This window comes from Monodon monoceros, unplaced genomic scaffold (genome assembly GCF_005190385.1).
Source record: "Monodon monoceros isolate NGI ecotype Baffin Bay Population unplaced genomic scaffold, NGI_Narwhal_1 Super_Scaffold_5, whole genome shotgun sequence".
NCBI classification, from domain to species: Eukaryota; Metazoa; Chordata; class Mammalia; order Artiodactyla; family Monodontidae; genus Monodon; species Monodon monoceros.
In genome coordinates this window covers 33545869-33568978 of record NW_021703782.1, presented here as the reverse complement: position 1 = coordinate 33568978, position 23110 = coordinate 33545869, and the positions used below count along the sequence as shown (strand labels likewise).

The window sequence follows — 23110 nt, the reverse complement described above, 5'->3', positions numbered from 1 at the left end:
ACTTTGTCTTTGGTAGACGAGGACCAAGGAGATTCTCCCGATTTCACAGAGAAACAACCTCAGTCCAGGGCTGGCAGGTGCCTGAACCAAGGCTTAGATATCCCAGGGCTTCCTCTTCAACTGTGAATCCCCTAAACCCTGGCTCAGAGCTACAGGCTACTTTGTTCCCCGGGTCATCCTGTCTATCTCCCTTGCCTTCGAACAAAACAGCTCTCTCCCAGTGGGGCTGGGTGGAATGACTTTTCCCCACCCTCCTGGGAAGCAGTCCAAGAAGAGGCACCTCATCCTCCCTGATCTGCCATCATCTGCCCCCTCTGCAGTCTCACCTAAATCCTTCCTGCTTTCGTGACACTGCCTTTCCTTCCCAGAAAGGGACCTTGGCTCCCACCTTAGAAGTGACCTCACCAAGGGGTAGTTCTCCACCCCCAGCCCTTCCCCAACCCCACGGCAGAGCCAGGACCTAGCCCAACCCAGCTTGTATCTCTGCACTTCCTGAGGGCCGTAACCAGGCCAGGTCAGCTGACCTGCTGGAGCCACCTCTCCCATCTTTGACCTTTGCCTGGGATCCACCCTTGCCTACCCCCTCTCCACGACACATACACACACACCCCATCCTGGGGCCCAGGCTCCACTGTCCACCTGTCCAGACTCGCCTTCTGTCCTGCTGGCTGACACACCCAACCTAGCTAGTGCCCTGTGGTAGACTGTCTCACTCAGGTCAGTGAGAGGAGAGGTCACCAAAAGCCCCAGTGTTATGAGTGGGCAAAATGAGGCCCCCAGAGGACCTTGAGAGTGTGGACCCTGAGAGCCGGCCCAAGGCCTCAGGGTGGGTTAGTGGTAGGGACAAGACTAGATCCAGGGCTGGATCCTATGCATAGTCTCCCATCCCTGCACAGGATGGTCTCCTTGCCATGGACAGCCACTAGCCAGGAGACTCAGAGGGTTCCCCGGAGGAAGCTGGGGGTACCAGAGGAGTCAGAGGCCAGCGTCAATTCTAGCAGAGGACAACCTTGCCCTGCAGAATTTTGAGAAGTTGGATACCTTTGACATCACTCCCAGCTCAGTGCTGAGGGGAAGAAAACAGACCAGCTCACCCAGTAATCAGTGTTCCTTACCAGTGGCATACTACATGGGGGTGGGGTGGGAGCAGTCCTCCCTGGGGACAAACAATAGGGGGTGCGTGACCTACAGAGAACTGAAAAACAACCGAACTGACTAAAAGTCAGCCTGCTTATTAGCAGCAGCAGCAGCAATTCTAAACAATGTCAATAATAAAATACTTCTTTCAGAAAGAGTGGATCACTCACGTTGCCCCTCACTTAGTATACCACTGTTCCTAACTACACATTCACTCCCAAATTCTTGCCTATCAAATTCACATTATTTCTTAGATCATAGGACAATTTCATCCCCTTTGGAGAATTTATGGATCCTTCAAGGGCATCTTTGTTCTGAATGTCTACTTCTGAGCCTCTTAAGAAGTATTAATCAGTTCCTACAAGGGTACTTGATTCATTAATTACTCATTCATTCATTCATTCACTCATTCGACAGCCTTGGAAGACCTACCAAGTGCTGGTTGCCGGACGTGCCATGAAGAACAAGTCATAGGCCCAGCACTGGAGAGCTTACAAGGCATGTAGGGAAGCTGGTGAGCAAAGAAGAAGTCACAATGCAGAGATCAGAGATAAAAAGCACAAGAGCCTGTAGGAGTTGAGAGGATGGGCACCTAACCAAGCTGGGCAGAGGGGGACACCAGGGAAGCTTTCCTGGAGGAAGGGACATTCACTTTATAATTTTTTTTTTTTTCTTGCGGTATGCGGGTCTCTCACTGTTGTGGCCTCTCCCGTTGCGGAGCACAGGCTCCGGACGCGCAGGCTCAGCGGCCATGGCTCACGGGCCCAGCCGCTCCACGGCACGTGGGATCTTCCCGGACCGGGGCATGAACCCGTGTCCCCTGCATCGGCAGGCGGACTCTCAACCACTGTGCCACCAGGAAGCCTGAATGGTGGCTTTTGAATGGCTCTGTACAATCCTGCAATTAGAACTATTCTGTGATTAAAATTTAAAAAGGAAGATTAGAGTGAGGATTTGTTGCTTTACTGGCTGAGATGGCTGTCCCAGGCACTCTAGCCGCTATGCCAAGATATCCACTCCTTCCACAGCCTCCCATTCCTATACCCAATTCCTAACACTGGGGCTCAGAAAGTGGTCAGACTGACTCCCTGTCCTTATAGGCATCAATTAGAAAATCCTACGGGGGAACTTCCCTGGTGATGCAGTGGTTAAGAATCCACCTGCTAATGCAGGGGACATGGGTTCGAGCCCTGGTCCGGGAAGATCCCACATGCCGTGAAGCAACTAAGCCCTTGCTCCACAACTACTGATCCTGTGCTCTAGAGCCCGTGGGCCACAACTACTGAGCCTGTGCGCCACAACTACTGAGGCCCACGTGCCACAACTACTGAGGCCCATGTGCCTAGAGCCCATGATCCACAATAAGAGAAGCCACCACAATGAGAAGCCCGTGCACCACAACAAAGAGTAACCCCCTCTTGCCACAACTAGTGAAACCCCGTGGGCAGCAATGAAGACCCAACACAGGCAAAAATAAATAAATAAAATTAAATTTAAGAAAAGAAAGAATAGGGACTTCCCCGGTGGTGCAGTGGTTAAGAATCCGCCTGCCAATGCAGGGGACACGAGTTTGATCCCTCGGGGAAGATACCACATGCTGGGGAGCAACTGAGCCCGTGCGCCACAACTACTGAAGCCCGCATGCCTACAGCCCGTGCTCCGCAACAGGAGAAGCCACCACAATGAGAAGCCCGCACACTGCAACCAAGACCCAACACAGCCAATAAATAAATTAATTAATTAAAAAAAAAAACAAACAGAAAGAAAGAATATCCTGTGAGGACTTCCCTGGTGGTCCAGTGGTTAAGGCTCTGTGCTTCCAATGCAGGGGGCCTGGGTTTGATCTTTGGTCAGGGGACTAGATCCTGCATGCCACAACTAAAGATCTCGTGTGCCACAACTAAAACTTGACACAGCCAAATAAATAAATAATAAATAAATAAATATTTGAAAAAAAAAGAAAAAGAAAGAGAAAAATCTTATGTTTGTTCCTGAAGCACATGCACCTGGTCTGGTATTGCCCATCTAAACCTGCCAGGGCACCCAGTTAGGGCCAGGAGCCACTCCTGGGGCAGGGCAATTTCCCTTACGCAGTTATCCTGTAGGAAGTCTAAATGCAAATGGCCAGCTGGCTGGGTTTCTATGGATGCATCGTCCTTTCTCCACCTCAGACTTGTTTAATGAGAAAGATCACAACCTTCCTTATAGGGAGGATCCTCACTTCTATTTGTGCTACCTACCACCCTTCATGGGCAGACATGCACATTCTTCTCAATATAATGTTTACAGGAGATGAAAGGAGAATGGTCATTGATAAGGCCAGGGAAGAAGCGTACTAGCTCCACCTAACAGACCCAAACGGTACACCTGAAGCACTTGACAGTACCCACAGCTGAACCAGACTGGGACCCCACTGAGGGAGGAATGCCCTTATTAGAGCACTGCCGTAAGTGCATCTTGGCAGAGCTTCCCTTCAAAAAGTAGTACCAAAGCAAAAGAATTTGAACAAAATTCAAGAAATTCAGCAATAACTGGAAATTTTAGGTCTCGCCTGGGTGGAAGAACTGCCAGATGTCAGGCAGAGAAGATTCAAGGCTTCCTGGTAAGGCCTCTACCTAGTACTCTTTCAATACTCTGGGAATAAGTGCATGGCCCCAGGGTCCAGACAACATGGTGAAATGAAGCACCCCTGGCCAGAGCAGAGAGCAAAGGTAAAGAGCTTGGCAATTCCAGATACAGAAACCCAGAGGAGGCCAGAGGCTGGAAAGGCAGGAGCAAAGGCTCAGAGGTGGGCCCATACTGAGAATGTCTACCCCAGAGGGGAAAGCCCATTTCGAGACCTAGGTGAGGGGCTGGAGACAGGAAGATGTTGATGACAATGATGGGGGTGGTGGAGATGGGCGGTGCTGGTGAACTAACTGGGGAAAGGTGGTGACGGTACAGAGGACTTAGAGGTGATAGAGACTGGGACAGGTGGTAAGGGCTGTAGTGACTAGGATGACGAGGATGACAGGCACAGGTAGTAACAGTGAAAGTGACAGGGAGACGGGAATGGAACTAGCCAGTGGCAGGGTTGGGTAAAGGCCTTTAATAAAGAAGACAGTTGTGGGTTCAGATAGCAACAGCCTTGGGCATGGGGCTGGGACAGGGATGGTGGCAATCTGGAGACGGTAACACGGTGATGGAAACTGGGTCGAGTGACAGCATGGTTAAGAAAGTGGCAGTGGTTGTGAGGCAGGGATGCTGATGAGGGTGGCAAATGAGTGACAGGATGGGAGATGAGTGATGACAATAAAGGTGACCCGGGGTTGACACGAAATGTGGGAGGTGAAGATGTCTGTGCTGTAGAGACACCCACCCTGCCCCCTCCCCTGGGCCTGTTTCAACATCAGAACTGTTTTCTAGGCTGCAGGTCCCATGACTCAGGACCATCCACCAGCTGCCCCCAGATAAGATCTCTGGGTGCAGCCACAGCCAGAGGGGCTGGCTGGGTGCCTTTCTTGGCTACGTCCAGGCTCATCAAGAAACCTTAGTGTTCCAGAGCCTGTGCTCCGCAATGGGAGAGGCCACAACAGTGAGAGGTCCGCGTACCACAAAAAAAAAAAAAAAAGAAACCTTAGTGTTGCCTCTGCCTCCTCTGTCCTGGGCACACATCCACCCCAATCTGAGGTCCACCAAGAACCCCTAAACTCCCTCTCCTTGGAGACTACAGCTTCCACAGCTGTCCTAGCCGGGGATTTGTCTATTCCACCAGCTTCTTCCACAGCTGATTCTTCTAATGCTTTGTCATAACCATTCCCTGGAAGAAGAGAGAACAAACGTGGGCTTCGAGGGGAGATCTGAATAATCCCATCCATTCATTCGGCAAATATTTACTGAACCCCTTGCATCATATGAGGCGCTAGCTTTTACAATCAGACCTGTGTTTCCCTGTCTCCATGAAGCTCAGTCTCGGGGCCAGACAGGTAAATGGCAGTCACCATGGAGAAGGAGTTCTATTCCCTTGTAATGGAGGAGGGCAGACTGCTTTTTAAAACCTGAGGAGAGTGGGTCCCATTAAAGGAAATCTCAGGACCTGTGTTAGTGACCCTTTGCTCAGCTGAATACTTTACCAAAAACGTTTAGAGTATAGTGAGCAATCCAGAGGGAGAAAGTGAGGAGGGAAAGTAAGAAGAGAAAAAAAACCTGTGATGTGGCCAGAGGCTAGGATGCTAAGTAAGATAAAGGGCCAGTGAGAAATCACCACCAGCCTGATTTCCAAGAACAGGAGTGCCTGATACTCAACTTGAATGTGTTAGGTTTGTGCAAAGTAAACTCCCTTCATCTCCCCAAGCCGTCAGCAGTTTGTTACTAACATAAGACCTGCTATAAAAAGGGAATTTCTTTCTCTTTCTTTTTCTTTCTCTCCTCCCTTCCCTCCTTCCTTCCTTCCTTCCTTCCTTCCTTCCTCCTTCCCTCCCTCCCTCCTCTCTCCCTCCCTCCTTTCCTTCTTTCCTTCCTTCCTTCCATCATCTGAATCTAAGACTGTTAGGAACCCCAGAAGAGAATCATAGAACTTCTGTGCTGGAACTTGCTTTGGGTCTCAGAGCAGCCTGGTGCTCTTGACATCCAGGCCTCTCATCATACTCCACTTACTTCCCTGATCATCTGATCTCCTTCCAAGGCAGGGTCTGGCCCCCAGCTGGCTCCTCCCTGCCCGTTAGCTTGGTGATGGATGGGCTCACGGGGCCACTAAGCAGGAGACTTAGGAAGCTTCAGTTTCCCAGATACTCCATGACCGGTATCCTACCCGACATGGCCACACCCACTTTCCAGTCTCATCTAGTACTCTAAGCTCCAGCCTCAACTGAATTCCCTCCAGCTTTTCCAGGGAACCTGATCTCCTGCCACCAGGCTTTTGCACAAACTGTTACTGCTACCTGGAGTACCCCATCTGGCTGATTCCTTCTCCTTCTTCAGGTCTCAGTGAAGAGGTACAGGGCTGGCTTTATGGACAGGTGACCTGGGCCTTAAAAGGGCCCTACACTTGATTTAATACTGTTGCTGTCTTGAAATTCTAAATAATTTTTGAATAAAGGGCATTTTCATTTTACACTAGGCCCCACAAATTATGTATCCAGTCCTGTAGAAATGTTTTGTTCTGGTAAAATGTCCCAATTCCCAATTTCACCTGTTTGATTGTATTTGTAGTCTCCTCCACTAATTCATCTTTAAGTTCCATGAAGACAGGAACTATTTGGTAGGCTCTGGTTTCCCTTTTCCTAACAGTCCTCATTTCCATTTGGTAATCCATTTTGTTTGGGTGCAGCTGACATCTCTCTTGGGGCCAGAGATGGAACATGTGACTTAAGATAAACCAATTAATTGGGCCATGCTTGTGACACAGGGCTGGGCATGAAGCCAAGCTGGTCCAATCAGAGTGTGCCTCTGGGTATTTTCTGGAACTGTGGTGACAATGATGCTCCCTCTTCCCTGCTGGACATTAACAAGAAGCATGTAGCCTGGAGTCAGGTGTCTTGGAACCATAAGAGAATCCAGGTTTAGGATGAGGCTGATGCCTCATGGAAGGAGGAGAGGAAAAACAGAATGGAAATGAGTGCTGGATCAAGCCTCACCTGAAGTTTTCCTCTGATTTTTCAGTTTTCTGAGCCAATGAATTACCACTGTTACCCAAATCAGATCGAGTCAGATTTTTATGCACCCTATATGATCTTGTATATATCTTGCTCATTATAGTAATCCTGGTATCTACCACAACCTGGCATGAAAAAGATCCTCAATAAATATTTGATGAAATAATAAGGAAACAAATGAATTAAACCCAAGCCCTCTGGCAGAAAGACCAGAGGTACAAATTTATATATGAGACTTTTCCAGGAGTTTTTCTGCAGAGTTTCTGCTGGTCTTCTTGATCCTGTATACCTTAAGGGACCCCAACAGGTCCCCATCTTTCCTGACTAGGGCCCAAATCCCTGGGACAGGCCAGAGCTTAGTCACTTTCTGTTCATCCCCAAGCAGCTAGGCCTGCTGTGGCTTCTGTCTTCACTCAAGTGTCACTGGGCTTAGAAACTTCCCCTGAGACTGGGACCTAGGTCTGGACTGGCACTGCCTGACCTAGGAGCTTCATGTAAGTCACCTGTATTTATTTATTTATTCATTCATTTATTTATTGGCTTAAACAATAAACATTTATTTCTCACAGTTCTGAAGGCTGGGGAATACAAGATTTTGAAAAAATTCTTTTCCATTATGGTTTATCATAAGATACTGAATATGGTTCCCTGTACTATACAATAGGATCTTGTTGTTTATCCATCCTATATATAATAGTTTGCATCTGTTAATCCCAAACTCCCACTCCATCCCTTCCCCACCTCCCTCGCCCTTGGAAACCAGAAGTCTGTTCTCTATGTCTGAAGCCACCTGCATCTGAGACTCAGCCTCCTGCTCTGGGGGATGGCAGTGAGGATGGAGAGCCGTTGACTTCAGAGGGTGAGATGGCCCTGACTCTTTTGTTGCCTAGGATTCTAAACTTCTGTGACACAGACAGGCAGCTCTACCAACTGGAAATGGGGAGTTTTAGTCAATCCTGCTGTTCTCTTATTCAGCAAGTATTTGTCAACAGTTACTATGTGCCCTGCCCAGGCACTGGGACTCTCATCCCCATTCTCTAAACCTCCTGCTTCCTGACCCCTTGCGCTGAAAATCTGGGTTGTGACCTCAACACCTAAAGGCTTCCCAAGCCCACATCCTGACCCCTGTGATGCCCACCTCTTTACCTCCTGTCTCTGCACTCACCCACACACACACATCAGACTCATTGCACAGATGTGTGGCTTCTGGCGACCTGCAAGGAGGAGTGCCTTCGAGCTGGGTAAGTGTGTATTCAACTGTGAGTGGGTGTGTTGACGTGTACTTAAGCGTGCATGGCTGTAAGAGTATGTGTGTGTGAGGCCATGGAGTGGAGGTGCGCGTCAGAGTTTGAACGTGGAAGTACTGGGTGTACAGGAATGTATCTAAGTGTGTTTGAGCACCAGAGTGTGGGTGAGTGTGAGTCACTGTCAGAGTATGAGTGTGCATGTATGAATATAGGTGGGTTGAATGTGAAGTGAGTGTGCCTGGGTGTGTTGGTGAGTGAGTGAGTGAGCATGTAAATGCACTTGTGTGACTAGGCACACACACCCCCAGCCCCCAGAATTCCCTGGCTGTCCAGTGGTTAGAACTCCGAGCTTTCACTGCTGAAGGCGCCGGTTCAATCCTTGGTTGGGGAACTAAGAAAAAACGCACAACCCCTCCAGTCCTTCACCAGTTACAGCAGACACACCCTCACATGTATGTGGGCATACTTGCACCTCTTAGGGCCAAAGGTGGCTCAAGCTATAAACCTTCAGTCCAATAAAGGGGAGACTTTGTCCCCAGGCCGGGATCAGTTTCCCTTCTCCACCCCTGGCTTGGAACTGGGGAGCTGACTTCCCTGGGTAGCTAAAGGCTACCTCTCCTAGGAAGGAGCTCCCTCAGACCAGAGCCTGCAGCCTGCCTCCCCGCTTAAGCCAGTCCCCTCCCTACTCCCCCCATCTCATCTGTTTCCGGCCAGGCCCTGGCAGTGACCCTGAGCAGAGAGGCAAAGGATGAGGGTGGGAGGCAGGACATTCCAGGTACTTCCTTGGCTATGGGGTGGGGGTGGGGTGTCTCCATGGAGATAAGCGGTGGACCATGTCCAGGTGGTTATCAGAATTCCCAGAGTCCTCCCTTCCCTCACCCAGTCAGGCCTCCTTGGCTCTGAGCACAGTGAGGAAGCCTGGCAAAAGTCCAGCATTCCTCAAAGGGGCTTCCAGAGAAGAGACAGGGGCTAGAGGTTCCTGGGAGTGGGCCAAGAAGACTTCCCAGAGCAAGGATCAGAGAAGCTGGTTGAGATGACTGCATCTGGTTTAAGCCTTTATCCCCAGAGAGCTCTGGAGACAGAGAAGAGTAACACCCACCCCTTCTCCACGCCACATCACATCTGACTTGAAGGTATGACCAAGGCAATCCAGGGAGGTGTCAGATTATTAGTCAGTTTTCAGCCTCTTCATAACCTCACCCTACTGGCAACCTCAGCTGTCCATAAGACCCCCCCCATTAGTGACCCCCAGACCTCCTCTCCTTCGGTCATATGCAGGATTGGGTAGAGGCACACAGACCCTCTTTCTCCTCCCAAAGCTACTGGAACTCCTGGTGCATTGGTGAGAGCTGGAAAAGACCCCCGGTGTCATGGTAATTGTCCTGGGAGCTGAAGCAGGATGGCAGTGAGCCCTGAGGAAGGATTTCCTGAGTAGCAAAGAAACAAGGTTTGGAAACACAGACTGGGATTTTTGCTTCTGTCTTCAGCCACCCTGGGATCAACCCTCTCCCTCTAAACCCCTAATGCATCACCACAACCATTCTCAACCTCTACCAGATCCCCAGAGCCCCACAAAATGGTGGGGTGCCTACCTCTCCATTACTCAGGAACCTGAGTTTTCTGGAGAAGAACCAGGATGGGAAAGGGGCTCTGGTTTCATGTCCCCTGACTCCAGTCTTCCTAGGGAAAGTTGGTTCCACTTGAGTTGGAGGGATTGGGGCTAAACAACCAGGCTGAAGCCCTTTATTTTTTTAATTGAAATACAGTTGATGTACATTATATAAGTTACAGGTGTACAGTATAGTAATTCACAATTTTTAAAGGTTATACTCCATTTATAGTTACTATAAAATATTGGCTATAGGGCTTCCCTGGTGGCGCAGTGGTTGAGAGTCTGCCTGCCGATGCACGGACGCGGGTTCATGCCCCAGTCCGGGAGGATCCCACATGCCGCGGAGCGGCTGGGCCCGTGAGCCATGGCCGCTGAGCCTGCGCGTCCGGAGCCTGTGCTCTGCAGCGGGAGAGGCCACAACAGCCTGCATACCGCAAAATAATAATAATAATATTGGCTATATTCCCTGTGCTCTTTTTGTGTGTGTGTTTTTTTTTTTTTTTTTTTCTGGCCACACCGTGCAGCAGGTGGGATCTTAGTTCCCCGACCAGGGATCAAACCCGTGCCCCCTGCATTGAGAGCGTGAAGTCTTAACTACTGGACCACCAGGGATGTCCCTCCTTGGTTTGTACAGTATATCTTTGTAGCTTATTTTATATATAGTAGTTTGTACCTCTTAATCCCTTACCCCTATATTACCCCTCCCCCACCTTCCATATCCCATCTGATAACCCACTAGTTTGTTCTCTGTATCTGTGAGTCAGTTTCTTTTTTGTTATATTCACTAGTTTGTTATATTTTTTAGATTCCACATATAAATGATATCATACAGGCTTCTGCCATCTTTCCAGCCCTCAGTCAGACAGGCGTGGAGACGCTTCTAGAAGTAACATCACGATGGCTGCCCAATGAGAACCCCAAGTTCAGTTCAAACTTCTATTGGTTGGTGATGGTGGTACTGGAAAAACTACATTTGTGAAACATCATCTGGTGAATTTGAGAAATATGTAGCTACCTTGGGTGTTGAGGTCCATCGCCTTGTGTTCCATACCAACAGAGGACCTATTAAGTTCAATGTATGGGATACAGCTGGTCAGGAGAAATTTGGTGGACTGAGAGATGGCTATTATATCCAAGCTCAGTGTGCCATTACAATGTTTGATGTAACATCGAGAGTTACTTACAAGAACGTGCCTAACTGGCATAGAGATCTTGTACAAGTGTGTGAGAACATCCCCATCATGTTGTGTGGCAACAAAGTGGGTATTAAGGACAGAAAGGTTAAGGCACAGTCAATTGTCTTCCACCGAAAGAAGAATCTTCAGTACTATGACATTTCTGCCAAAAGTAACTACAACTTTGAAAAGCCCTTCCTCTGGCCTGCTAGAAAACTGATGGGAGACCCTAACTTGGAGTTCATCTCCATGCCTGCTCTCGCCCCGCCAGAGGTGGTCATGGACTCAGCGTTGGCAGCGCAGTACGAGCACAATCTAGAGGTTGCTCAGACAACTGCCCTCCCAGATGAAGAGAAAGTGAAGCTGGACCCCAGTGTCAGAAGTCTAGTTTTATAGGCAACTGTCCTGGGATGTCAGTGGTGCAGCGTGTTTGCCACTTTACTATATAGCTAAGCAGAACACGTGCTTAATCTTTGGGATGCTGAAGGAGATGAATGGGCTTCGGAGTGAATGTGGCAGTTAAAAAAAAATGCCTTCATTTTTTGGACCTGCTTATTTAGGTGTTTTGGAACACAGTTGTTTCCTCCTTGAGTTTCAAATATAAGACTGCTACAGTCACATCACACACACACACACACGCACACGCACACACACACACACACAAAGTGATATCATACAGTATTTTTCTCTGTCTGACTTATTTCACTTAGCATAATACCCTCCAAGTCTATCCATTTTGTTGCAAAGGACAAATTTTCGTTCTTTTTTTATGGCTGAATAGTATTCCATTGTATATATATTTATATATATATATACATATATGTAGTATACATATAGTATAAGTAGTATTCCATTATATGTATATAATGGAATATTATTCAGCAGATGAATGAATTAAGATTAACAGATGAATGGATAATATATATACCACATCTTAATCCATTCATCTGTTGATGGACATTTAGGTTGTTTCCATATCATTTTCCATATCAATTGTAAACAACGCTACTATGAACATTGGAGTGCATGTATCTTTTAGAATGAGTGTTTTTGGTTTTTTCAGATATATATCCAGGAGTGGTATTTCTGGGTCATATAATAGTTCTATTTTTAGTTTTTTGAGGAACCTCCATACTGTTTCCACAGTGGCTGCACCAATTTATATTCCCACCAACAGTGTATGAGGGTTCCCTTTCTTTTTGGAAAAAACATATTTATTTATTTATTTAGGCTGTGCTGGGCCTCAATTGCAGCATGCGGGATATTTAGTTGCAGCGTGCGAACTCTTAGTTGCAGCATGCACGTGGGATCTAGTTCCCTGACCAGGGATTGAACCCGGCCCGCCCCCTGCATTGGGAGCTCGGAGTCTTAGCCACTGGACCACCAGTCCCAAGGGTTCCCTTTTCTTCACATCCTCACCAGTGTTTGTTACTTGTGTTATTTTTGATGATAGCCATTCTGACAGGTATGAGGTGGTATCTCATTGTGGTTTTGATTTGCATTTCCCTGATGATTAGTGATGTTGAGCATCTTTTCACGTGCTGCTTGGCCATCTGCATGTTCTCTTTGGAGAAATGTCTATCCAAGTCTTCTGCCCATTTTTTAATCAGGTTGTTTATTTTTTTGATGTTGAGTTTTATGAGCTGTTTATATATGTTGGGTATTAACTCCTTATCAGTCATATCATTTGCAAATATTTTCTCCCATTCAGTAGGTGTCTTTTCGTTTTGTCAGTGGTTTCCTTTGCTGTGCAAAAGCTTTTAAGTTTAATTAGGTCCCATTTGCTCATTTTTGTTTTATTTCCTTTGCTTTAGGAGACTGATCCAAAAAAAAATATTGCTACTATTTATGTCAAAGAGTGTTCTGCCTGTATTCCTCTAGGAGTTTTACTGTCTCTGGCCTTTTTTTTTTTTTTGGCTGTGTTGGATCTTCGTTGCTTCGTTGCTTTGTTGCTGGGCTTTCTCTAGTTGTGGCGAGCGGGGGCTACTCTTCATTGCAGTGCTCAGGCTTCTCATTGCAGTGGCTTCTCTTATTGCGGAGCATGGGCTCTAGGTGCGTGGGCTTCAGTAGTTGTGGCATGTGAGCTCAGTAGTTGTGGCTCACAGGCTTAGCTGCTCTGTGGCATGTGGGATCTTCCCGGACCAGGGCTTGAACCCATGTCCCCTGCATTGGCAGGTGGACTCTTGGCCACTGCGCCACCAGGGAAGCCCATGGTCTCTGGTCTTACATTTAGGTCTTTAATCCATTTTTAGTTTATTTTTGTATATAGTGTTAGAGAGTGTTCTAATTTCATTAGTTTACATGTAGTTGTCCAGTTTTCCCAGCACCACTTATTGAAGAGACTGTCTTTTCTCCATTGTATATTCTTGCCTCCTTTGTCATAGATTAATTGACAAAAAGTGCATGAGTTTATTTCTGGGCTCTCTATTCTGTTCCATCGATCTATGTGTCTGTTTTTGTGCCAGTACCATAGTGTTTTGATTACTGTAGTATAGTCTGAAAGTCAGGTGGGACGTCATTCCTCCAGCTCTGTTCTTCTTTCTCAAGATTGTTTTGGCTACTTAGGGTCCATACAAATTTTAAGATTATTTGTTCTAGTTCTGTGAAAAATATCCTTGCTATTTTGATAAGGATTGCATTGAATCTGTAGATGGCCTCAGGTAGTATAGCCATTTTAACAATATTAATTCTTCCAGTCCAAGAACATAGTATAGTTTTCTATCTGTTTGTGCTGTCTCCAATTTCTTTCATCAGTGTCTTATAGTTTTCCAAGTACAGGTCTTTTCCCTCCTTAGGTATGCTTTTTCCTAGGTATCTTATTCTTTTTGATGCGATGGTAAATAGGATTGTTCCCTTAGTTTCTCTTTCTGTTAGTTCATTGTTAGTCTATAGAAATGCAACAGGTTTCTGTATATTAATTTTGTACCCTGCAGCTTTACCAAATTCATTGATGAATGAATTGATGAATTCGGTAAAGTTGCAGGTGGAGGCTCCCCACCTGACTTTCTCCTTCCTTTGCACTGCCAGCATTCCCAGGTGCACAACTCAGTGTCCCCACCTCAGGACAGGCTCCCTCCTCCCAATGAGGAGGCCAGTACCTGCACAGACCCTCCTGTGGGGGACCAAGGGCGTCTCTGGCCTCTGGGGTCTCTGTTCAGGGTGGAGTAGTCCCTCCTCTCCCCTTCCCACCCCACCCAATTCTACCCCACCCATGCTTCCCCAAGCCTGGGGGGGCCACACCCAGGCTTTTAGACAAACAAAATCAAGGGGGAAGAGTTAGCAAGAAGGAGGGAGCTCATTACTAGGAATTAAGGAGGAGGTATGCCCTGGGGTAAGATGAGTGGGACTGGTCACTCAGACTCTCTTAGGCACATGACATGTTCACTTAGAAGTACACATAGAAAGACCCAGACACAAAGAGTCAGGCAGGGACAGAGACACAGAAAGAGACAGAGACATGGTCAGCCAGGGGCACAGACCCAGAGCCATACCAGACAGACTGAGAGAAAGATAGGTACACCCAGCAGCACTGAGAGGTGCACAGCTGCGTGTGCGCACACACAAGCAGGCACACAAGGAAACGGAAACCCAGCTCAGGTTTCAGGGAGGTGGATTTCAATGCCAGCAAGTCAGAGCTTTAAGGAACCATGAGCTCCTCCAAAGATGGCTGTGGAGAGGACTAGCTCAGGAAGAAGGGACAGAGATGAGACGTGGGATCTTGATTCTCTCTCAAGTCCACCCTGGCAAATGGATTAAGTTACTTTCCTGAAAGAGATGAAGAGGTTTCTTTCTAGAACTTGCTATCAGACAGAACTGCTGGTAGGAGGCATATCTTAGAAGGGAGTAGGGGAGGTGGGAAGCTTCGCTCCTGCCCCCAGGGGTCATGCTGCTACTTGGCTTCTGTCACTGGGCGGCCAGGCCTTCCTCTTCCTCACTCGGTCTGACCTTCCATCCAGCGTGTTCCCTAGGCTGCATGCTCCTCTTCTCTCTACACCCGTGGTGGCCCCCTCTTGTGTCTCCCTTCTATTCCTCCCAAAACCCTCCTCAAGTTAGGGCACGGTAAGCCATCACCCTGTTCTCCCTCCCCCCCTCAGGAACTTCAGATTCGTGGACGGAATCTGAGGCGGAAGTGGATATTAAATTCAATGACCTTTAAAAAACAGCCTTCAGATCTCTCCACCAATCACCATCCCCCCTGTTCTGCAGGAAAAAATCATTTTTTTGACATTTATTGACTATTATCTTCCATTACCTCCTCCTCTCAATGTCTCCCTATTCACAGATGAGGAAACTGAGGTTCAGGGAAAGAAAATGACCACCCCAGTATCACACAGCTAGAGAGAGGCCAAGCTGGGCTTGGAATCCAGGTCTGACTACTTGTTCACCATTGGGCCAGAAGCCCTCCCACCACCCCCTGGTCAGGGTCAACTGCAGGAGTTGAGAGTAAGAGAAGACAAAGGGCATGGGGCATGCTGGGGAGGATAGCAGAGTGAGGGTACCCAAAGCGGGACAGGTGTGGCTGCAGTGAAACTCTGAAGCACACATTCTCCTCCCTTGGTTTGCCCTTTCTCCCCCCAGGGCCTGAGAAGGGGACACTCCCTCTGGCTCAGGTCCCTTCAACATTCCAGACACGCCTCCTGGGAGCTGGGGACGAGTGGGTAGAGACCTGAGATGGAATTGCCTTCCCCCAGCCCCACCTGCCCAGAGTCCAGGCTGTGCGACCCACCCACTCTGGGCCATGGTCTCCTTATCTGTGAAGTGGCTGGGGAGCAAGAGTTGGCTTATCCTCTAAAAACCACAGTTCTCCTCCAGACCCAGACATCCCAACGTAGTTAACTCTGCAGGAGAGCTTGGGTTGGGGCCGCCTTCCCTTTTTATTCCCAGTGAAAGTTGAGGAGGATTCGGTAAGGAAGGAGCAGGAGGTGGGAAAGGGCACGTGATCTCCCAGCAGAGCTTCCCAGGCTTCAGTCAGGGCACCAGAGTTAGTCCAATCCCAGATCCCAGCCTTACAGGACACAGGGGTGCCTCAGACTGAAGAACTGAAGCACAGGAGGCACGAATGAATGCAGCTGTGGTCTCTGGGTTCAGACAACTGACTGTAGAGATGGTGAAAGAATGGGTAAGGCAGGGATGACTTCCTGGAGGAGGTGATGGAGAAGATCAGGAGGATTTTAGTGAGTGGGCAGTGAGGTCGGAAGGCACAGGAGCACACAAAGTAGTCTGGGGTGGATGGAGCATCGTGAGGGGAGGTGTAGGGACCAGGGCCAGGTCCTGGAGGGCCTGACTGCAGGATGGAGGGATTTGAATTGTCACTGGGTAGCAGTAGAAAGAGGCCCACTTTCAGCGGGGGTTTTCAGAAAGATCCCTCTGGTTGCTGTGCGGACTGACTGGAGCAAACTGGAGTCAGAGAGGCTGCTCAGGGGGCTGTGGCCAAGGTCTAGTTGAAGGTGATAGAGCCCAAACAGCTGCGAGGTGTAGAAGGCAATAACAGGTTCCCGGTCTGATTGGTCTCTTCCAACAACAGGGAGCTCACTATTTCTTGGGTAGCAGTCCTCTCCTTTGGGCAGCTCTGCCTGGGAGAAAGTTCTTCCCTAAGCCAGGCTTCAGCCTGCCTTCCTGGGGTAGTAGGTGGGTGCAGGGTTTGGGAAGATGTGATTCATTGTACTGGGGGATCCCAGGAAGATGGAAACTTGGGGGAGAGTGTGGGACTCCGAGTTCAAGCTGAGCTGAAGGAGCTCTCTGACCTGTCTGTGTGACTGACCCCTGCCCCTAGGGCAGGTTTGAGTATTACCCTGAGGGTGCCCTGGCTATCTGTGGCCAAACTCACCGAAGCTCTTTAGCTGGTGCCATAAAAACAGCAGAGCGAGCAGAGAGATATTTACACAATTGGCATATATTTTATTATTTTTTTTATAAAAGGCAAAAGAGTACATGAGTTGAGGATTAAAGGAGTGAAAAAAAAAAAAAGGAATGAAGAGCCTATTTAGAGTCTCCCAACCCCCATCCCTAAAACTGTAATATCTTTTATATATATATACACACACACACACACACACACACATATATATATATACACTTTTTTTTTCTTTTTTTAAAGAGCAAACGTGAAACTTATGACCTGGACTTCACCCCACCCACCTCATGCCTCCATCGCGGCAGAAACACATCACTCTGCTCTTACTTATGTATGAATAGCTAGAGCTCCTCATCTGGGCTGTGGTCCCCTCCTCCTAGCCCTACTCATATTCCCACCCTACCTCCCCCAAAGCCTATAGAAGCCCCCTATGTAGAAAAAACAGCAGACACACACATACTAAGAAACACATGTACGTGGACTCTCCTCCACACAGAGCCCCTGAAACATGCAGATCCCTGGTGCTTTCCTCACTCATAGACAGACACAACACCCTCCCTCCCTCCGGGCCTCCCCCACACGCCCACAGATAGAATCCTTTCCACTTGGTCCTTTGCCCTGAATACCTGGAAAACCACACACACGCACATGCACACATCTGCTGCCCATTCTCTCTCTTTGGGACACAAAGGACTAGATTGGCCCCACTCCCTGTGCCACCAGCTTACAGACAGTGGCCAGCGGTCCTATTGGATCCTATTTCCTTCAGGATGGAAAATCCTGAAGGGGGCTTTCTAGAGGGGTGGTGGTAGACAAGGAGCTTCTTAGCCTGGGAGGGGTGTCGTGAAGAGGGCTTCTAGGAAGCAACCCCTGCACAGTCAAAGGATGCTCATGAGAGGGGTTGGGGGGGAGGCCCCTGCCCATTCACATCTGCCCCTTGTGCTTCACGTGGGACAGCTTCACATTCTCCTCATCGGTGGAGGGTGGAGGTGGTTCCAGGTGGCAGCCGATCATGAGCTGATACACGAGGACACCCGCGATGGAACCCAGGAGTGGGGAGATGATGGGCACCCACCACCAGTGGCGGCCGGTCCTGGGGGCAGACAGATGTGGTCAGGGACGCGTGGGGCAGGGCAGAGGGGAGACGGGCTGGCGCACGCTGGCGGGGACTGCACTCACGTGAAGACTTCCGAGCCCCAGCCGGCAATGGCTGTGAAAAGGCGAGGGCCGAAGTCCCGGGCGGGGTTGACGGCGTAGCCAGAGTTGAAGCCCATGGACGTGCCGATGACCAGGACCACCAGGCCCACAGTGAAGGCCTCCAGGCCACGCGGGACAGGGTTATTGTAGGGGTCCACAATGGCCAGCACACACACGATGAGGGAGGCTGTGCCAATGAACTGGGGAGTGGGGAGAACAGGGTGAGAAGAGCCCCCGTCCACCTTCCGGCCCCTCCTTCCACCTTCCAGCCTCCCTCCACTCTCAGAGTCTTGGCATCTCCCGTGCTCTGCTCTCCAGAGCAGTGGTACTAAGACTTTTGCTGGTTAACTTTGCAGATTCCTAGGAATCTGCTCTAGACGAGGAGTCCTGTCCCCCAGCCAGCCCATGAGCAACCCAAGGCAGCCTGGTCCTCCTCCCCGAGTTCCCCTCACTCACCCCCAGCCCGTACCTGGTCGAAGAAGCCATTGACCATGTCCAAATGTCCAGAGGGGTAGGTGGCAAAGATGCCGGCTGTGCCATTGGGGCCCGAAACTATAAGCTGGTTGTTGGCGAAGGCCCAGATTGCATCTGGTCACAGATTAGATATCAAGTGGATGAGGGCAGAGGCCTGAGCCCCATCTCCCCTCTCAGGCTGGGCCCACCCTCCCAGGGGTCACAGGTGAGTGTGATCGCTGCTTTATTACCCTGGAGTCGGGGGTGGGAAGGTGGAGGGGTGGAGGGCCTGACTCCATTGTTGCCCGACTCATTTCTTTCCCCTCATGACCCCCACCTGGGGCCTGTGCGTGAATGAGTCATAAGCCCGGGGCCTGGGCAGGCCCCAGCCATCTGTCATCGAAAGGCCTGGTGCCAGCAGGTCCCAAGCAGAGGGAGGGGGTAGTGGAGGAAGGCAGGGTGGGAAGCCTCACCATAATACAGCCCAAAAACGATCCCGGCACCCAGGAAGGCTCCCAGAGTCTGAGCCATGGCGTAGACGGGCAGCTTGATCCAGGGCTCACGCGCCAGGAAGCACATAGCAAAGGTCACGGCAGGGTTCAGGTGGGCCCCTGGGCAGAGGGGAGATGGAACCTATTAGCCCCTGCCTGCCACAGTGGGGAGGCCAGGATTCCCCCACCCCATACTCCCCCTCTCGGGCCTGGTGAGCAGGGATGCAGAGAAGGGTTTCTTGTACAGAATGGTGTGTTGGACTATGTAACAGACCGACTCGACTAATCTCTGATCCCAAGGTCAGAGTCAAAATTTCCAAGTATCAAGTTCCTTCACCACTCTTCTCTTCCAAGGACCCAAAGCTAAGCCCTGGCTATGCCCTGTTCTGAGATGACTTCCACTCCCACCCTATTCTCCAGCGGGACACCTTGTGGGAATGCTGTGGAGGGGTGATGGCTGAGGGTGGGGTAAGGCCTTACCAGAGACCTGGCCAGCGATAAGGATGCCTAGGGTGACGGCGAAGCCAAAGGCCAGGTTGATGGTGAGGAAACCACCGTGGGTGCCCCGGCTGAGCACGACCTGGGCCACAGAGCCACAGCCAAACAGCTGTGTCAGGAAACAGAACAAAGCAGGGAGGGTGAGGACCAGTGAGTCTCACTCCAGAGGGCAGGGATGAAGCCAACAACCTCCCCCTGCCTTCATGGGGAGGACGGGAGGGCGAGAAGCCCTTTCCTGGAATCGAACCCCTCCTCCTCCTGCTGCCGTTATAACCCGCAGAAGAAGCAGACATGGCCTCTTAGCCCCAATGTCCCAACTCTACTAATAACAGGGTCCTATGGAAGGGACTGGAAGCAAAGTTTGCAACCTCGAGCCCAGAAGATGGCTGAACCATCTCTACTGATTTTTCTTGACTCTCAGTAGGAGTGGGTGGAAGGGGACACTCTCACCTGAGCAGTTCCTCCCCCAGCCCTTCAGGCCTGGCCCATAGGGATGGGAAGGCTCTCACTCATCCCCTACCTGCAATTGCCTCCCTCTCTGCCCCAAAGAAGAGCTGAGGGGGAGAGGGCACAAAGAAAGGGAGGAAGCCAGAAGTTAGTTTGAGTCCACTTCTCCTGAATCTGGGGTGTCAGAGCTCCTGCCTCTTCCTGCTCTCCCTCTCAGGATCTTCAGCCTCCTTGACCTGTTCCTGACCCAGAGCCTCCTCTCTCCACTTGCCCTGACCTCCCTGCCCTCAGAGGTCCAGGTTCCCCACTCAGATTTGGAGGTCCCAAAGACAGCGATCTGTCTAGTCTCACTAGCCATAGTCCAGGACCCCCAGAGCAGTGGAAGTGGGGAGATTAGTTCTAAGCTTTCTGCTGGAAATTGGGGGGGGGGGCGGTGTGTATTCAAGAGGACTAAAATCCCTGATGTCCTGCAAGTACAGAATGTGCTATTTGTCCGTTCCCCTTGTTCAAATGTAAAAATGTTTCTGTACTAGCCCCTCTGTAAAGAGCCATTGCCCTGAGCCCCCAAAGTGTCCCCCGAAGCTGCTCCAGCCCTGCCCCAGCTCTCCTCTCCCACCTCTCCATAACTAAAGTCTTTATGCCTATCCAGCAGAAATTTTCCAAAACCTGTGCTAAGGGCCCTCGTCACTTCTAAAGGGTCAGTGTCCTGCTGTACTGGGTGGTTAAGCATTTTGATTATCATCCTTCACGAAGACCAAGAGATGGTGGGGAAGCCAGCAGCAGTGATGCAGGGCAAAGGTGTGCAGGCAAGTGAGAGCAAAGGTCAGAGAGTGTAAGTATGTATGTGTGTTGGAACAGGCACATGAGGGTCTGTGGCACCCTGCCCAGCTTGGCCGGCCCTGGCCTCAGCTCCTTGCCTGCCTGAGGCCCAAACCTGGCTCCATCCCAGGAGGCCTTGGAGGGAGAAGCTGTCAGAGCCAGTTCCACCACCTTGAGACTCTTCTTCCTCTTCCTCCAGGCTCACTCTCCCTCTCCTCACCTTACTAGGAGCCTCAGAGAAAGGGGCTTCCCTCGCCCGAAAGCCAGCCTTGCTTCTGCCACTGCAGGCTCTCGGTCCCCAACCCACAGAGGTATGCAGGTAAGCCCTCACCGACCACTTGGGCGTCTCCCGGGCCTAGCCTCTCCTCTCCAGGCACTGACACAAAATGCCTCTCAGCCACCTGAGCCTGAACGCCTTCAAAGACATAACACCCTCCTTCTGTGGTCAGGGAGAAGCCAAATGATCCTGGGGCTCAGTGGGAGGCCTGACTTCTCCTTTGGGGGAAGGCAAACTGAGACTAGGGAGGAGATAGGGAGGCCCCTCTGTGAAGGGAAGACAACTTGCTCTGTCCTGGCTGCTCTCAAACAGGGGGCTGGACTAAAAATCAGACAGGGACGGGGGGACACACGGCTCGGGGGCAGGAGGAAAACAAACGTCTGCCCCTATTCCCTTCTTGGCACTTGGCACTGGGAGAGAAGAGAGGCAGATGACTGGGACGTCTACTAGTCTGCGGAGGGGGTATGGATAAAGTGCCCCACCTGGCTTCCCCCCTTCTTGTTCCTGGAAGCCAGAGGTGAGTCCAGCTTTTCTCTCCCTATAGAATCTGCTCCACCACCACCACCCGTTTAGGGTGGGCCATCCAGCCCTACTTGCCCCTAGTTAATCTTGCTAGTTCACAGGGGGCCGCCTGGTCTATGTCACCTAGGGTTGGAAGTGGGACACGGAGTACCCCATCCCCTGCAACAGAGCAAATGAACCCAGACGTAACCCAGAGGGAAACAGGTGTAACCACAAGAGTGGCCGAAAATCTGAGAGTAACTGGGACAGGAAATGGAGCCCATAACTGGTGTGTCTGTCAGACCCAAAAGTGCAGAGTCACCCAGGAACAACCCAGACCCAAACTGGCATAACCAGGGCATAACTGGGACTAGGGAGTAACCCAGGCAGGGAAGCGTCCCCCTCAGAGAACCTGTACAGTAACTCAGGCCCCGGGGAGTAAGTCAGAGTGCTTCTGCATGGAAGCTGACAGCATCTGTCTGGGAGTTGCTCAGCACTAGGGGAGGAATTTTAGTGACACCACATCCTTTGTGCCTGGGGCACAGCTGCCTTCCACAGCCTCCTCTCTTCAGGATCCTCCCTCCTTCCCGCTTGCTGTTTGCTGTGTAGCCCCCGCCCTCTGCCCCCACCTGTGGCAAACTGTCCTTATGGCAGGGCAACTTTTGGACTTTCTTCTGAGGCTTAATTATTCATTAGGGGCCAGGCATCCAAGACCCAAATAACCCAAGAGAGACCCATTTGCCACTGCCTCCACTGCCTCCCAGGGCTGGGACTCTAGGAACCTGGGGAGCTGTGGAAGCCAGAAAGGGCTGGAGGTCCCAGACTGCAGAGGTGACTGCTGTCCCCAACCTGTGGGCTGGGTCACTGGTGAGAGGGTAAAGGATCAGAGCTGTCACCGGGGCATAACAGCTGTCATTCTGGCAAGAGTCGAAACTGTCAGTCACTGAGGGGGTTAACGCTATGGGCGAAGAGTGCTCCGGAAGGGGTCAAGTTGGGGGCGAGGGATCAGAGCTGGGAGAGGGGTCAAGGCTGTCTTAAAAAACACAGACCATCCGGTGAACAGAGGGACTGGGGAGTGTGGGGCTGGAGAGAGGCTTCTCCCTCCACTCACCACGAGGATGAGGGTCCCCAGGCACTCAGCCAGCGCCTGGCGAAGCAGCTGGTAGCGGATGTGGAGCATCTCCCCGCAGCGGGACACCAGCTCCTTCTGTCGACCCATGGCTGGGGCAGGCGGCGGTGCTGTCGGGCGGGCGGGCGGGCGGCGGACGCAGCAGCAGTGGCCGTCAGCGCCGAGTGGCGCCCTTTATAGGAGCCAGAGGCAGCGCCCCGCCCGCCGGCACCGCCGCCTTCCGAGCCGGGTGCCGGCCTCAGGAGTGGGCGGCCACCCCGCACTGCTCGCCTAGGGAGGCTGGAAGGGACGCTGGGTTGGGGGGACGCTGATAAGGAAGGTAGGGGTGTGTGGTGTGAGGAGGCTTTAGGGCTGGTGTTGGCCCGGGGAGGAGGTGTGTGGGGGCTGAGACCAGACTGCGGGATTGTGGAGTCTGAGAGCCGATGGTGGGGTGTAGTCACGTGCAGGACAGGGGCTCAGGGGGGAAAAGGAGCCGCCAAAAACACCTCCTTGGGCCACTCGCAGTGAGCCTCGCTGCCATCCTCACCACGGTGGAGGGGAGAGGAGACATGTCAGAAAGGAAAGGAACTCTGCTTAATTCACTGTGGTGTCCTACATGGGAGGGAAACCCAAAAGGGAGGGGATATATGTATAAGTATGG

The 23110-nt window shown here is 50.8% G+C and overlaps 2 protein-coding genes across 2 annotated transcripts; one reads left to right on the top strand and one right to left on the bottom strand.

The window, feature by feature from the left end:
• The first annotated feature begins 767 nt into the window (after positions 1-767).
• On the top strand, positions 768-11200 carry LOC114884432 (GTP-binding nuclear protein Ran-like). Its single transcript, XM_029203446.1, is given in 3 exon segments — positions 768-830; positions 10557-10617; positions 10620-11200. Coding segments are annotated over 3 exon segments (705 nt in total).
• Positions 11201-16696: 5496 nt separating this feature from the next.
• Positions 16697-22610, bottom strand: AQP3 (aquaporin 3 (Gill blood group)). Its single transcript, XM_029203178.1, has 6 exons — positions 22453-22610; positions 19280-19406; positions 18782-18919; positions 18325-18443; positions 17838-18055; positions 16697-17751 (listed from the first exon to the last, which is right to left on the bottom strand). Exons 1-6 carry the CDS (start codon positions 22558-22560, stop codon positions 17583-17585), a joined length of 879 nt encoding a protein of 292 aa, XP_029059011.1. The 5' UTR covers positions 22561-22610; the 3' UTR covers positions 16697-17582.
• Between the last annotated feature and the right edge of the window lie 500 nt (positions 22611-23110).